Here is a 16,606-nt window from a genome sequence, read left to right as displayed (position 1 = left end):
GCTGGGATAATACAAGGGTAGAGAGGGTGCGGACAGCAGGAAAAAGATCAAGTCTGCGGAGAGTTGAGGGGGGAATAGCCTGCTGTCACTGCTGGCCTGAAAGGGAAGAAAGCTTATTGGTGGCGTTCAGCGGCCTGGGACGCGATGGGGCACTCGGGCTGCTCCCAAATTGGGTCGGTGGTCATATGTCTGTCAGGCCGCTTCCTTATTTAGAAGGAAGGTGTAAAAACAGGCCCACTTGTCACCGGAGAGCAATGACAAGGCTCTTGTGGTTCCACTTCTTGCGCTGCGCCGTTCAAGAACTTTTCCCGGCAAATCTGTTCTTTCTGGGCCCGAAATGACATGTCAGCTGGACCCGAGAGCCAGCGGGAGGGTGAAGGAGGGTGAAGGGGGGGGGGGGGGGGGGTCGCCTTCCACCCTGTCAGCCGCAAAGATCAGAGTTCAAGTCTTCAGAGCCGGCCAGCATCCGCCTCTCTGCTCTTAAGCAAGACGCCGAGTGCCCCCTCGGCTCCACGGCGCGGCCGGGTAACACAGTGACATTTTAATCATGTCGTGAATTTATTTCTACACCGCAACCCGTGCGTTTCCCATGATGCATTCGTGAGAACTATGAGGAGAAGCAGAGAGGCCCGTCATGGAATGGCACACATTGTCAGCATGCCATTCCTTGCGACATGAAAGCCCATATCGTCTTTTCCATGTAATAGATAATGCCACCGGCAGCATGCCCATGCGTCAGTGAGGCCGGCGCGGTTGCGCACCAGCAGCTCCCCCGCTCCCCCCCCCCCCCTGCACGCATCAGTTCCCCGAGATTTCCAAAGGATGGCACCATTTCCAAGTTCATGCGAAGCTCTTACATGGAGCCTTTGGGTTTCAGAGTTTGTTGGACCAAACTGCACAGAGATGAACCTTTAAACATTACAAAAATACAACAATTAAGTTTGTTTCACACATAGTAAACTCTACAAAATGTGTTCACCTCTGTGGGATTATAATTTAGGTTAAATCACAGGAACCAATCATTTGCTTTTTAAAAGTGCAGAAGCTGTTTTATAAAAAACTACTCGAGGACAACATCTTTTTGACAATGCAGCTCCTTTATTTTGTATAAAATCTATTTCATAACTGCATATTTATACACAATCTGATAGAATGTATAATGAAAATGAAATACAACTTTTTGTTATGGCAGAATGCATTAATGACAACAACATAACTGACTGAAACCTTGATTAAAAAAAATAAAAAATAAAAAATCAAACACAGCAACATCTGGCCTTAACAGAGTCTGACCATTGGCACTTTTTAATCAAACAGGACATTTGGCTTTGGGAAACAACTCCACCCATCCAGTTAAAGATATCCGTCTCTGATAATAAGAAACAAGTGGTTATATAAAACCCAGATAAAGCGGTATTGACAAAATGACAAGACTTCTTATTTGCACCAGCTGCACCAGGGGGGGAAAAGAAAAAGAAAAAGAAAAAACTCACAAAGCATCTCAGTTGTGTGACGGGAATAAAGTATTCAGCTGATACCCGCTGCACCGATACTGAAACTTTCAGTATTCTCATCTGCAACTGATTTGACACATACTGACGCATGGATCAGTAAATTACACGCGGTGTTGTTACCAAAGCTACAGGATAAAGTGGGTACTGTTAAAATAAATTATAGCTTTGAGGATGCTTCTACCTATACAAAATAATTTATCTTTTTTTTTTATTTTCACAGAAACAGCCTTCACCCTTGCACCCATAAAAGATGCCAAACAGTCCAATAGTTTAATACATGCTATATATTTTTATTTTTTTTTTGCAATGAAAGCATAATAAATAAATACATATGTACAAAACGTGTGAAAAAATGTACAGGCACTTGTAAAACAACCTCTTTCTGAGACGTGAGAGACCGCCCGGACAATGGCTTCCTGTGCATTTCGGGGTGAAAAGGGTGAGTTGGTGAGTCTACTCAGGCGATAAGATCCTTCAGGACTTCTTCTATCTCTATCTGCTGAAGCCAATTTATTTTAAAACTCACTCTCTCTCTCACTGCTTTGCGAGCACGGTGGTTGCATCTTCTCGCCACTTTGAAACGCTCAACTGAAAGCCACAACGCACGACATGTACAGCATTTTAGGCCAAGTCAATACACACACACACACAAAAAAAAAAAGAATAAATCCCTGCATACACTTCTACCACTTAACCTCACACTTCTTAAATATTAGTAATGCTTTCTCACGATCTGCCCTCCATCTTATGCACACACACCTAAAACTAAGCGTAACCATCAGCCCATCGGTATATAGCCCACACTGATTTTCAGTAACTTAAAGTTTCCATTTACTGCATGAGTTTTTTTATTTTTTTTTTTTATTTTTTTTTATTATTATTATTTTTTGGTCTTTTAAGGAATGGCTGCTGTGATGTGAGCATCCATGAGACATCACCCGACATGTTTACTGTTGTTATATAACAAGCCCATCTGGACGTCATAGATTGTCATTTGAAAATACAGTAAAACACGAAGGTTCGAGAAACAGGGACAGCGCGCGGCGTAGTGGCATAAAGTCAGGATGGGACGCTAAAACAAAGTGCTAACCTGAGACAGCCCTGGGTCAGAAGGAAGAGTAAGCTGGATGGGACAAGCTGTCCGCTAGAGTAGACTTCTCTTGATTATCTCGACGGAGGACGTTTGACGCAGTATTCCAGTTCCGAGTAAACAGCTTCACTCTTAAACCACCACAGATGATAACCTCACCTCAGCAGGTTGCATAATGAAACTCCCATAGGGATAATACAGTAAATTTGTACAAAAATATTTTCAGTAAACCTGTCCATTGAGTAACAGAATGACGAGAGATAGGCAGAGGAACTAACGAATACTAATAAATAGGTGGATTCATGTGAATACCACCTATTTTACTCTGTGTTAACATGTTAACATCATCAGGCTTATTTTGAACTGGGGGTTTAAAATAATTGTCAGAAAATCTGCATTACAAACAAGAAATTAAAAGATAATGATGTTTAATATGTAGGACTAGTCTAACAAGAGATGGAACAGAGTTGCATTGTGGGAAACGGAGGATGCATCGATTTGGAGCTTGAGCCATTTAACGCTTTTGGACTTGGACAGGAATTTTTTCATAGTTCCACTTTTTTTCAAGGCCCGCACTGATTTTTATTTTAGCTTTTACTTGGAGAAGGTACTTTCACAGCACAGGCAAGCGGCAAAAACACTGGTAAAATGTCAGCTATTCAAAACAGAGCTGTAAGTGTGAGAATAAAAAGGAAACAAAAAAACGTGAAGCCCCAGCTTTAAGTTTGGTTTTACGTTAAAAATGGAACAAAACATGGAGAAGTGGACCGATGGCAAAGACCAGGTCAAGTGCCGTTGCTACACTGACTGTCAACCGTGAAAAGAGCCATCAGAAAAAAAAATCCCTTGAAGGTATGTAGTTACACCCAGAGAGTCCCTTAGAAGAGTTTAGTCCAAAAGCGCTTATTGTGGAGACTAAATGAAAGAAAAAAAATCTTTTTTTAATTCGTCTCTAGCAGGTCAGAGTTTTGTGGGTTTACACGTCTGGACTGTGACTAGAGCAACCTTTCATGTGTGTTATTTATCCTGGACAGATTCGTCCAGTGGTCATACTTGTGGTTCTGTTCTCTAAACGCGTTAAAACAATGCATTCATTGAACCATTCTGCAAGCGTGCAGAAAAACAAGCCTTTCTGAATATTACTGAGGGATTCACCCGCCAATTAAACTTCAAATAAAACAACACGTCCTCAGAATGCCTTACCGAGCTCAACACTGCGTGAGACATGGTTCAAATATAAAACAGATGAAACTGGATAGCTCGGAGTGTGAAGATAAAAAACACAAAAAAAGGTTAGTCGCTGTGTATCTGAGTTCTACAGTAAAACTGTTTGATGCTACCTGAGGAAAAAGATGGACAGAAATTATGTCACCAGATTTCTACAGAATTCAATACCTTTCAGTACAGTGTACTACACCTGACCTGAAAACAAAGTTGACTCTTCGGGTAACAATTCCTGCTGTAACACGGACACCGCACACCACTGAGAGCCAACGTGGATCATGTGACCGTTTCTTTTTGTTAGCCACTTTCTCATAAACCTCCCACACGCTGACAGATACACTTCCTTAATGCAGAGCTTTCAGAAAAGCAAGGAGGTGTTACTTGCGCAAGGCCTTCTGCGAACAGTAGTGCACTGCTGAGTTCCACCCATGGAACCTCAATGATTGATTGACTGATGGATTATTTGCGATTCCATCCCTCTCTCTTCCTTTGCATCCAAGTCTCAGCTCTTGAGGTCCTTTTGGTCAAACACAATCTGAGTGGCCAAGTAGATGGCGACAGCGCCGAAGATGGCAGAGGAGGCGATATAGGCAGTAACGGACTGTGCAAACTGAACAATCATGCCCATGAAAAGGGTGGGGAAAACCTGAGAGAGGAGGAAGGTGCTGTCTAAGATGGCGAAGTCCAGGCCCACGCCACGTTTCTCATACCCCGGCTCGGCCTCATCCGCCTCGGTGGAGTTATGAGGTGAGCCGTTCTGGTTTTGCGGGCTGGGATAGTACTCAAACCCATCCTGGTTCAAGAAGACGTGCCTGTAAGGGGCCCCTGCTTTGTGGTTTTGTCCATCCTCATCTTCTGCAGGAGTCAAATACACAGCGTCCCTCTTGGCTGTTATGCCATTTTTATGTATGCTTTTGGTTATTCTTTTTGGCATGTAGACCTGAAATGAAAAGAAAACAGTCGGTTTAATCGATGAAGCAGATTTGTTCAACATACAATCCATGTGTACAAAGTAGGGCTGTCAGTAGATTCAGATATTTAATCGCATGATTTCTATAGTTAATGTGCATTAACACAAATTAATCACACTTTTTTCAAATCTGTTAAAGTACTTTTATCAACATCTCAGGAAGCTTCCAGCTCAGTTCATTATTCATCGACGATAAATGCAAATAACTTAATAATTTTTGTCAAGAGAGGCATCTGGCAGGGATTTAGAGCTGAACTTGCCGCTCAAAAGACCAATTCCTTTATCCATTTCTGCTCGTTTATCTTTAGCTTTCTTCTTCTTAAAGTTATTTACTACAACCGCACTACAGATTCTGCTTGCTTTCCACAGCGTGACTCCTGCAGGTTTGGGCCAAGGTCATAACAACAGACCGGGCATGTGTTAATCTCGCGTTAAACGGAATTTCTGTTAATTACAAATTCACGTTGACCTCCCTTGTCTAAAGTCACACGTACCTCTTTCTCCTTGTGGTAATGGCAGGTGAGTGTGTAAGGCAGGGTCTGCAGCGTTGCATACGCGTAGCCAGTGAGAGCTGCCATTCCGGTCACCAGGACGATGCTCTTGGACAGACAGATGACCAAAGCAGAGAGCGTGAAGCTCACCATGCTGCTCAGGTACACCCATCGTGACCCGAAATGGCGAACCAGACGACTCATAACCAAAGAGAAGAAGGTTGAGGTAGCACACTGCAGGAACAAGCCCATACTACCCATACGGATTCCTGAAAAGAAAATGCAATAAGTGTTACAACGAGATGAGCCAAAGTAGGATGACATTATGAAACCCTGTCCTGTGCCATTTTCAGCTTAGGAACTATCAGACATCCTTTCCTTCTAAGGCGGCATGTAGTCAAAGATGCACAGCATTCTTAACCAAAGCTAAACCGGTGTGAAGGCCAGAAAGCCTGTCTGTTTGTTCAACTCCATAAACAAGTAAGAGCGGATCCGGTTGGGGAAACATTCTCAGAGTTCAGCAGCATAAAGTCACTGTTTGGGTTGACTGGCTTGGACCATCACAGACAGTTTTAACCTTAGATAAATCCTTGAAGAGCCTGAGCGAGGCACACACAAACACACAGGCCAGTCCTTGTTTACTGAGGCAATGTGCCTCCTGGCCCACGTCTGGCCCAGTTAGAAAGCCAGACAAGCATTCGGAGGAGGTCTTACTAACTGACCAATGTGGAATTTGAAGTTCAAACAGAGGAAGAGTTGTAGACTCCTTAGTAAAATTAGATTTATTTATGTTGCTTTCCTGACTTGTCCAGTTCATCGTGTCAAAAGGGTTTACAGTTCCTAAATTACCATACTAACTGTCCGTAAGTGAAAGATTTTAATCTTGTGATGTATCCAGAACCATAAAAAAGCAGCAATAAAAGTCCATAAAAGCAAAGTTCTTGATATTATAACTGGCAGTAGACAATGCTCTTGTTTTCTAAAACACTGAATGTATGTTTAGTAGCCCTCTGGCATATAACTGTTATAGCCCTTTGAACTTGTTATTTCAATTAGATGGAGAAAAGAAAGTAATTCAAGCAAAGTCAAAGGAAAAAATGTTCAATCTTTAATAATGTTCCCACTTCATCTCCATACATATTTTACCGCTTAATTAGATTTAAAAATGTTCTAGTACTAATCCATGGCCCCTCAACTGATTACATGTCTGGGCTGTTACTTATTTCCTCCATCCTGATCTCTGCGTGTCGTCCGCGAACAGTGTGGGTCACAAGTTCAACAGCAGAGCACACACTGACTTATGTTGGAAGGAGTACGAGGATCACATTTCCCCTCGAAAGCAAAGCTGCTGAGCCCACTTTACAAACACTACAGAAGTTAATGAGCGCCGAAATTCAAGCCCAGAGAGATATGGGACTGAGCCAGGATGCTACCGAATCTATGCAAAGGAGAACTGCTGCCGTATAGGAAAATGACTGATTCTGTAGTACAAACGTCACAGATAAAGGCTCTGCATCCCACATCCCTAACAGGAAAGATGATACCAAAAAAAGAATAGCCACTATTGTTAAGACAAGAGGTAGAAAGGTCCATGCGACTATAAACAAAGCAGATTACCCTCATGAAGAAGAACATCTGCAGAGGGAATGATGTGGTTTAATAACATCCGATGTGTTTCAGATTAAACAAACCAAACTGAGACAGACCTCAAAATTGTGTGCTTTGGCCGTCTACCTGACTTGAATGAACACGTTCTTTGTCTGCTGATTTCCCAGACATTAATTCTTTGTGAGTGTGACATTCCTCGTGGTCCAGCAAGCACAGGGAGAAGAGACAGGGGAAAAGTAAAAGTAAACAAAGTAAAAAAAAAATAAAAAAAGAGAGGGAGAGAGAGGGAGACAAAAAGGAGGAAGGAAAGAATGTGGATGGATGAACTAAACTGACAAACGAGAGGGGATAAAAGGTTAAAGACAGAAACAGTAGAGACCCCAGATTAAAGGATAAAAAATAAGGGACGACAGTAGCGGGGAACGATTTATAAAATGAGGAGGGACGCTGCGGAGTGAAGTTGCAAGAGGCTCGGGAGAGAAATAGGATGTATGACGGGACGTCTGGCTGAACAGTAAACACATGGAGGCTTAACACTTAACTCAGACACGGCCTAATACATTAATAAATCTGCTGCTTCTCAGCATCGGTGTAAGATGGGTCTGCCTCACATTTGCTTACTTCATCTTCGTTCTTACGATCTACTGTTCTTTCTCATTCACTGTCTGCTAAAATATACCAAAGAAGGAAGTGTTCCTAGCACGCTGGGCCCTCTTAGACCACTGACACAACAGATCTGTTCGTGTTAATCTGCCTTCAGACCACTTAAAGGTGATATTTAGGTATAATCATAGTTTAGCATTTGCCTAGCAACCAAATAGAGCCACAGAAGTGTCTAGCGGGATTAGTGACAGTGACGGTGACTTGCAGAGAAGGAATAGGAAAGGATAAATATTGTGCATTTGTTTACGGCTTCTGAAATTGCAGGGGTGGAAAGAAATATTTGCTTGACACTGGCTAGGGCACACTTATCCAAAGTATTTTGTAGTTCTTCAGCGGGATTACTACACCACAGGTTCACAGTCTCATGTGAGGGGTTGTCAAAAAGTCAAGAAGTTATGAGCTGAGCTTCCTGTAGGACCTGTACCTTGACGATAATCTAAATGAATGCAGCAGGGAGGAACATACACATTCAGAAACACTGGTTCTGTCTCATCCTCCCAAGCTGTAACGGAGGAGACAGCAAGTGGGCCCTGAGCTAGCTCTGTGGAGAGGTGGTGGAGGTGGACGACAGAAGAGTAGGACATGTCCTTAGTCTCATTGGAGTAATAGTTGTTGATGACAAGACATTAGGGTGCTATTTTTCTTGATGCTATATTGTGAACATTGCGGGACTAAAATCAATAAGAAATTCCACAACGAGATTAATGAAGACAGCAGCTCATATCTAGGATGCATTACCACGGTTAACTAAAACTATGCTAAGAAATAAAACTAGGTGCTGAAATGTAGTTGTAATCACGACAAGACAACTTACTAAAAATTTAAATGCATATTCTTTAGGGTAGTCAAAATATCAAGCACGATGAGACACTGAGGTACTGTTTAAAGATAATGGTGCGTCTGTAATGACTTGAGTCCATTACCTTTCCCCTTACATGTACTAATATATATTATTATAATAATAATAAACTTAATTTTTACTAAACTGAAATGAGCAAACCTACACTGTAAAATAACAGAAATCAACCGAAAACTTATTTAAAATACAAGCAGATCTACTGAACGATTAAAAACACATCTCTTATGTATGAAGAGGAAAACTGACCTTCATCGTATCTTTGCCTGGACGCGCTTCCTGGTGATGCACTGGGCACACCCTCGTACAGGCCTTCCCCCACAAAGTCTGTGTAAAAAAGCATGAAAGACATGACGGCCATCCAGCTGCAGAGCTGAGCTACACACAGCTGCCTCATCACCTGCGGGACATGGCAGTAGCTTCTGTAGATGGCCGGGGTCATGGACCAGCATGTTCTCAGTAAGCACAGCAGAGGTCCCGACTTGAGCACCCTCAGCTTGCACTTAAACAGGTAGCAGCAGGAGCGCGGGACGCCACACCGGCCGGCCTCTATTGAAACGGGCCCAGACTCCAGTAAAGATCCTGGTCCTGCCAAGTTGTTGCTGGCACACGAGGGTTCCTCGGACACCTTCATGGTGATGAGCACGCTGGAGATGAAGATGAAGATGAGGAGAGAAAATAGGCACTCGGCCTGGCCTCCGAGGTAAACAGAGAGCAGACCGCTACTCCAGTCCAATGCAGGCAGCAAATAACCCACACAGCCTCCCACGCTGACCATGAAGGAGAACATAGCGAAGGCTTGGTTGCAGTCCTCCTCGTCTCGGTACAAGTCTGACAAAAGAGCCTCCAGGGGCGTGAAGCACACTTGTCCACAAAAGTCAAGGAGCCCCACACCGAGGATAAGGAAGCCCACCTGGAACAAATAACATTAAAGAAAGCGACATTTTAAAATAAAGAACTTTAAAACAGGTCTTTAAACTCTCAACTAACAATCAAGGAAGGTTGACTCATGCACTGACCCCTTATCTTCCCTCTAAAGTAATAATAATCATTCTTGCCAAGTTGAACTACAGGCAGGTAGAATGAGTCACAAACAATAGACACGCTTCCTACCTGAAGGGTGCGCCCGCCCCATGCCAGACGTGCTGCCAGGACGTCAGCGTGAGGAATGATGAGAAGTGCCACAAGGACTCCCAGAGACAACAGCCAGATAAAAGGCCGCCTCCTGCCATAACTGCTGTTGCAGTGGTCACTGGCTGAGCCAATCAGAGGGATGAACAGAAGGCCAAGCACCGGCCCAATACCTGAAGTCACAGCCAGACATACACAGAGGAAGTCAACATAACATGGCATAATGTTGGAAGAAAACAAAACAGCAAATACATGGATGAAGTGAACAAAGTATTGACTGCATCATAATTTTATAACAGATTTTATCCGGTGCCACAATCACGTGTCTCTGCTGTGTCAACAGTTCTCAGCCTGTCCTACCACTCCCCTCAAGAAGTCCTTGCTGCAGGCCTACAGGGGGGTGAACTGCATGTGTCCCTCTGCCATCATCACCGACTGCTGGTGATGGTTCCTACAGATGGCATGGTGCCTGAAGGTAGCAGCTCATCCTCCACACGTGGCCGGGTCTAGCAAATTAGTACACACCAGGGCACACTGGGAGCTCGCATGCAGGCACATGCAGCATCTTAAATAAATGACCCAATCTTGGAGCTAGGTTTTGACATTTAAAAAGGTACCCCCGTGGAGTGTTCATTATAGTCAGGAAGGATTTTGTTTGTACCCATTTTCAGTTCACACATATCCTAATATACATGCCTGTGAATAGCTTATTACACTAGTGGTACCATGTCTGATTCCCTTTTGAATAATGAATACAGACGACCGCAACCTGGTGGCATAAAGAGTTATTTCCTTTCACGCACGTGCATAGTTTACGAGCCAGTTGGCCGTTGCAATTGCAACTATTTTTGGTGAAAACAAATGCCTAATGTCAGTTTGGTGTATTTGTACCTTTTGACAAAAAAAGTGAAACACAGCACACTTGAAGCTGCACATTTGAAGTCTGCAGCTTCATGTGTGCAGACTACGCATGTAGTAAGCCGTGAAAATGCTACCTTCAAATCAAATCATGTTTACCGTGTTCTTGAGAAAGGTCCGTATGAACAGCTCCCTCTAGTGATAATCACAACATCATAACAGGAGCATTTTATAAAGTGTGTGAGGAAAATGTAGATAAACCCATTAGTTTCATATTTCCCATAGTAATTACCGGTCGTTGGCTTGCTTAAACTGTTGGCCTCTGTGGCTTCTAGACGCCCAACTAGTAGCGGGTTCTCACAGTGTTACCAAGCATTAACGCTAAGCATTTTGTCTTGGCGTCTCCCCATGTCGTATCCATAAGCTAACAAGTTCAATTTGAAAGCAGCATTAGACAAGCGCAGGCATCGAGGCGGTCAGGCAAACCCAGAAAGACACGAGTTGACTGCAGCCAGGCAGTCATCCCCTCCACCACATTTTGTCCTGCTGCAGCTGCGAGGGCCCATCATAACAATCTTCACCACCTACAGCTGTAAGACATACCGTCTCTGACACTCTCCACTCGCAGTAGCTGCTAAATACCCCCTGTAACACCCTACAACACAGACACTAAAGCATGCTTTCCAGGCTTTGAGCACAATGGAATGAAAGCTGCTTTCCAGCATTTGTTTGGACACACAAAAATGAGCGTGTTGCCTAATCTAACACCTAATATAAAACGTGTCACATTCTACATTGTGCTTTCTTATTTAAGCACACAACTAAAAATACTTTTTTTACACTGCTGTTCTGAAAATTGGAGAGCATCTTCAACACTAACAGGGGAAATAGGAGAAAGAGAGTAACAACTGGAGGATGAAGCAGCCAACAAATGGCTATTAGATAAAGTAGAAAGCTGCCAGCTGAGAACCTGACACTACTACTTGGAGAAATTAGCTGTAAGCCTTCCAGGACACAATATCTATCTTCATTCGAATAACACTCCGGCACTCCATTATAGTACAGGGATACGAGAGTTAGGTTGAGAGCAATTTCCAGATTGGCTTACAGTGCGGGGAGGAACTCTACAATGAAATCATTTTTCTTCACATCACCAGCAGCTGTTGGAGGGAGAGTAGGAGTTTATATTGTTTAATTTTCATACGTGAATAGCCCCTCTGTCACGCACACGGAGCCTTTTGGTTCGGTGGAACTGTATCTATCATCTGCATCGTCACAAGACAATGTCTCACAGAGACGCCTTCAGTGAGGACCATGTGAATGCCATTTGGGCTTACAGGATAATGCAACTATTCACATCACTCACAAGCAAACTCAGTTACAGCGCACAAAATATACATTCACCATATGGGGGATACAGTGTGTATGCATTTACATGGATGCCGTACATTTTCCGACACAGAGACAACCGACCTTTATAACAACAAATCTATTTTGCCCGTGTTCGTGTTTGCATTAGGAATAGCTCCAAATAGTTTTGGTAAATCTAGCTATTGTTAGACTGGAACGTCTAAGCCACAAATAAGCCACCGGTGGCAAAAGTAAATTACATGTTAGCGAGGCATAATGGTATAGTCATCAGTTATACATGATCCAGAGTATGTTTGTGGTGTACATCTTCTGCTGCACAAGGCGGAACACAATAAAATTAGCTGCTTTTCAGGGTTCCTGGATGTAACGGTGCACGTAACCCTTTATAGAGCGAGAAAGCATATTTGGCAACTTCAGCGCTCATTTTAAATTGCGTCCCTGTGCATCTCAGGGAGGTCAGGAAGCATGTGGTTTTCACCCAGCCAATAAGCAAAGATCAAGGCAGCATTCTCAGGTCAGATGTGGTCTGGCTCTGCATGAAAGCTGAGCGTAACTGCTTTATTAGGCACCATGAAGAAGTGGCCTACTGTTGTCTAATGTGATAATTTGTATCTTGACAAATGGCTGAATCTGCGCTTATGTTCTAATGGTCTAAAATACATGTTTACATTTGTTTACCACTTAAGGGCAAGGAACCATATATGGTAACTTCATTGACCTTGATTTTCTATGTGAAAATGAAAAAAATTTGACAACTCTTCTTATGCCCTACAATAACACCCTAGGGTTGAAGTTTTGCATTTCCAAGTATTTCGGTGAGTGCCCCATAAAGAGTTAACGCTAAACAAAACACGTGTTTATTAAAATAAAATATACTGGCCACCACAAGCGGACCAATGGCTCATGCCTTTGCCATGTGTGAAACTCTGAACTAATCAATTAAAGATCTACGAAGCAACATGCACATCAAGAAGCAAGAAGGACAGAAATCATAGTTTTACATTGTCTGCTAATTTATCTGATCTCAACTGAAGTCCAGCAAATGTAAGAATAGACACTTGTGTGCCCGTCAGTCTGGAGACAGTGGCTTTTAATCGGGCAATTTGCTCTCCTGCTGCCTTTCAAAGAGTGCCTGATTATCACATCAACAAAACAACAGGTCATTTGGCCACTATTGTCTCTAAAGGCCTCAATTATGTCTTTATGACGTGAATGGGAAAGAAGATAAGAGCCCTGAGGCATAGTCACACCTCCGTACAACACCACCCACCGACGCACAAATTGGTCTTCCCCTGGACAAGGTCACATCTTTGATGCATCAAGCCAGTTTACAAAAACACACTACAGCCGGTTTTAATTCACATTACGACCCATGAAGTTAATACCTAGTGGATCTTCCATTTGGCTTATGGCTATGGTTGTTCCGCCTCTCTGTGTTAATATTAACCCTGCGAACGTTGTATGCCACAGAATACGGTATTGCATTTGCAGGGTTTTTAAAACGAGTTCCTGAAAAGAAACATAGCTTCATCTCATCTATTTTTGGTCACAGACTCTTAACGTCAGCATCAGTTTGAAGCCATAGTTCATAGCTTGCAATTTCTTCATGGTTGACATGTTGGGCCAACTCTGCGGGGTGGAGACATGAGACTCTGTAGAACATGTCCCTGCATCCTAACTCAACACAAATCCCCAGAAATGCCAGTAATGTGTCTCCATTGTGCTTTAGCATGGATCTAAAAGGTATGGATGGCTATGGGTGAGTGGCACAAAAGGATAAATAGTTGTGTGTCTGGTCCACCTAAAATAATTACTTACCGTGTAAAGTTGTGTTCTGACAAAACAAATATAAATTATATACATTAGGTAAAACGAATGAACAACAAATAGTTCACATGCGAAGAATCGTAGATAGTTAATGTTAACCTTAACTACTTTTTATTTTCTTGTACAGAAAACTAAAGTCTTTATGTGTGTTTAAAAAAGCAAGATAACTTTCACTAGTTTCTAAGTTTTTGGGTGTACTTGTGCATAAAAAGATCTTGACATCTTACTGTGCATATTGCACAAAAGACACATACTTTTGAAATAGTCCGTATTCAAAATGATTCAGCCCAGCGACCGCATCCAATGTGAAATGTATAAATGACTTTCCAGGGCCATTGAAAAATCTATCAATAGAATTACTTGAATGAAAAACACACATGTAGGCACTGAATGAGTGGTAGAGGAGCTGAATCCCAGCTATCCCTGCAGAGTGCATGTGCAAATGTGTGTGCACGTGAACCTTTGCCTATTGAGTTTAATGAATGCCTTGTCAGATAGAGACACACATGTGTGAGAGAACAGAGCAGAAACAAAGTGTGCACATGCATACACACACACACACACACACTGAGGGGTACCAAAGAGGCCTGGTAATTAGATCTTCTCTTTCAGTCTTTACTGAGCCCTTACCTAGCACCATGGTCATGTAGCGCTCCTGTACTCCAGCCTCCAGCAGCAGTGGGGGCACGTATGTGATCCCAGCTGCCACGCAGATCTCCAGGCCACAGGTCAAGGAGTTCAGCAGGACGAGACGCCACTGAGACCTCCATCCAGGCATATTTACAGGAGTTGGCTCGCCTTTCCTCCCCTCTGGGATGGTCACTACTGGGGGTAGGGGAGGGGGGAGGGACCGGGACAGGGGCAAAGGGGGAAGAGCAAGGAGGCAGATGGAGCCCCAGAGGGACCTGAGGACTGTCGGTGAGGGACAGCAGAATAGACACGTGGATGTCTCAGATGACCTGGAAGATTCATCCTCTTCTCAGCATTCTGGATCTGTAGAGCAGAAAATGAAAGAAATGCTCAGAGACGACACACAGCGTTCCCACAGACTCTCCATGGCTTGCAGCATATAATTAGATGCTTTTTAAGACTGTCAGAAAATGGGAGTAAGGACTGAGGCATGCTGTGTTAAACAGGTCATTCCCAGGTTACAACACCTGGATCTCAGAGGCCTCAAGTTGCACAGGAAATGTCAGCAATGACAGCTTTCTAACAAGAGAACTGAATCCACCTAGAACATATTTTCGAAAAGCATGGAAATGGCAACAACAGCCAAGAGGCAGCATCACTGATGTGTTCTCAAAGTTCTTCACCGTCAACTTCAGGGCTGCGGGAACATCAACGGGCGACAAAGATGAGTCAGCCGAAGTGACGTGGCTAAACTATTCGCCAAGAAAATCCCTTTTCCCTCTGACGTTTTTTACTTTGAAGTCTTTTTAAATGCATAGTAGATGTTTGAAAAGGGAAAACTTTAAACTGCAGATGTGTATTATTAAACTATAATTGCAGCTTTGGTTTTCCTCCATTACCACCATTGTTGAGCTGAATCACCCTCACGGAGGAGAAAGTTCCAGGCAGGAGGGTAGAGTAAGTCATGCGCATAACCGATAATTTTACACAGAACGTTTCCCCGTGCTAGGTTTAAATACAGAACGCTATGTTGTGCGAGATGGATGCTAAGAGACAGCAACGTCACCAACAACACAATGTCAAGGTGGCGCATCCATCCACACGCTTGACTGTCTGTTTTGTGTATCAAGACGAACAAAACACCAAGGTGAGCCACAACAATCGACTCTTTGTTATTTTTCTAATCCCGTCGAACACTGGCAGACAACTCAACCACACCTTAAAGACGTCAGTTTGCCGGTAACAATAGAGAGCATTTTCCATTACATGGCTTATTGTAAAGATAGCAAGTGCTCATTCTGGCGGTGTTCACAGAATCGTAACTATGTTCTCTAGAGTTAATTAGATTTCGATGAATTAAAAAAAGGATAAGGTAAGCCAACGAACTGAGGTAATGATTTACGTCCAACGGTCGTAAACTGGCATGGATTAATCACAGCTACACAAGCTGAAAGAATAATCAGAGCAGACACTGTATGGAAGGCGGATTGATTATGCAACAAGGAAATACATCACCGCGCTGCAATCTGTGTGCATTCGTGTACTCTCTGCTTCTCAGCGAGTAAGGAGGAGAAAAAAAAAAAAAAAAAAAGATTAAATCACCACAACCGTTTCTGTCATCGTCCACCAATGAGGTGTGTGTGTGCTTTTAAAACAGAGGGGAAGAGCAAGAACGGTCAGAACAGCCGCAAACACGAAAACAACAAGGTGCTATATTTGCATTTGGTGTGATATTTCTCTGCCAATGTTACCCATCTGTTCCCTCCCAAACAAAATGGATGTCATCGTCTCTAACAAGACTTGGGAGATCACAGAAATGTGTCCAGCTGAAGGACATGTAGCTTGTTGGGTGAAAAAAATAATTTAAAAATCCTTTGTGTTTGGTGACGTACGGTCACAAAATGCTAATAAAGAGACACAGGTTTCTCATGCCCAGGCATAACGACAAATAGTTGAGGGTTTCCAACTAAGAAGTCTATCTAAAATCTCTTGTGCCTTTCATTATAATCCAAGATGTTAACTGAATGTCATCAACAATGCCATCAGATTTCCTCAGGCATTCATACATTCCCAGCTTAGTCATTACGAGTCCTTTGATATAGAGGCCTTTTGCGGATCCGAGGGACAATGCAACAGTGTTAGCAGCCTGGTCCTATCAGGGGCCTGGGTCACAGGGAGAGAGAGAGGACCATTTCACACCCGTCAGATTTCATTCCCACCCAGCTTGGGCAGACTGAAAGACACCCATCAGGGGACCAGCCTTTGCCCCTTCGGCCTGTCTGGCCACTACAACCCCCTACCCACGTATTCAGTGTGTGTGTGTATATGTACATTCTCCCTCCCTCTCCGCTGCGTTTCTTCCTTATCCTTCCC

The 16,606-nt window shown here is 43.2% G+C and overlaps 1 protein-coding gene across 2 annotated transcripts in view; it reads right to left on the bottom strand.

Moving 5' to 3' along the window:
* Nucleotides 1–884: 884 nt before the first annotated feature.
* LOC311495414 (solute carrier family 45 member 3) overlaps nt 885–16,606 on the bottom strand; it is a 32,428-nt gene continuing 16,706 nt past the window's right edge. For both annotated transcript variants that reach the window (XM_084554846.1, XM_084554847.1), the window contains exons 2-6: nt 14,234–14,596; nt 9,530–9,720; nt 8,666–9,329; nt 5,293–5,558; nt 885–4,768 (exon numbers count right to left, since the gene is read on the bottom strand). In XM_084554846.1, the coding sequence (XP_084410972.1) occupies nt 4,331–4,768; nt 5,293–5,558; nt 8,666–9,329; nt 9,530–9,720; nt 14,234–14,381 (1,707 nt within the window). In that variant the 5' untranslated portion in view covers nt 14,382–14,596 and the 3' untranslated portion in view covers nt 885–4,330. The remainder of the gene's footprint in view (nt 4,769–5,292; nt 5,559–8,665; nt 9,330–9,529; nt 9,721–14,233; nt 14,597–16,606) is intronic.

Source organism: Chelon labrosus (genome assembly GCF_963514085.1).
Source record: "Chelon labrosus genome assembly, chromosome: 11".
Lineage (NCBI taxonomy): Eukaryota > Metazoa > Chordata > Actinopteri > Mugiliformes > Mugilidae > Chelon > Chelon labrosus.
Note: the sequence above shows the minus strand (reverse complement) of the source record. Positions and strands in the feature narration are given on the sequence as shown.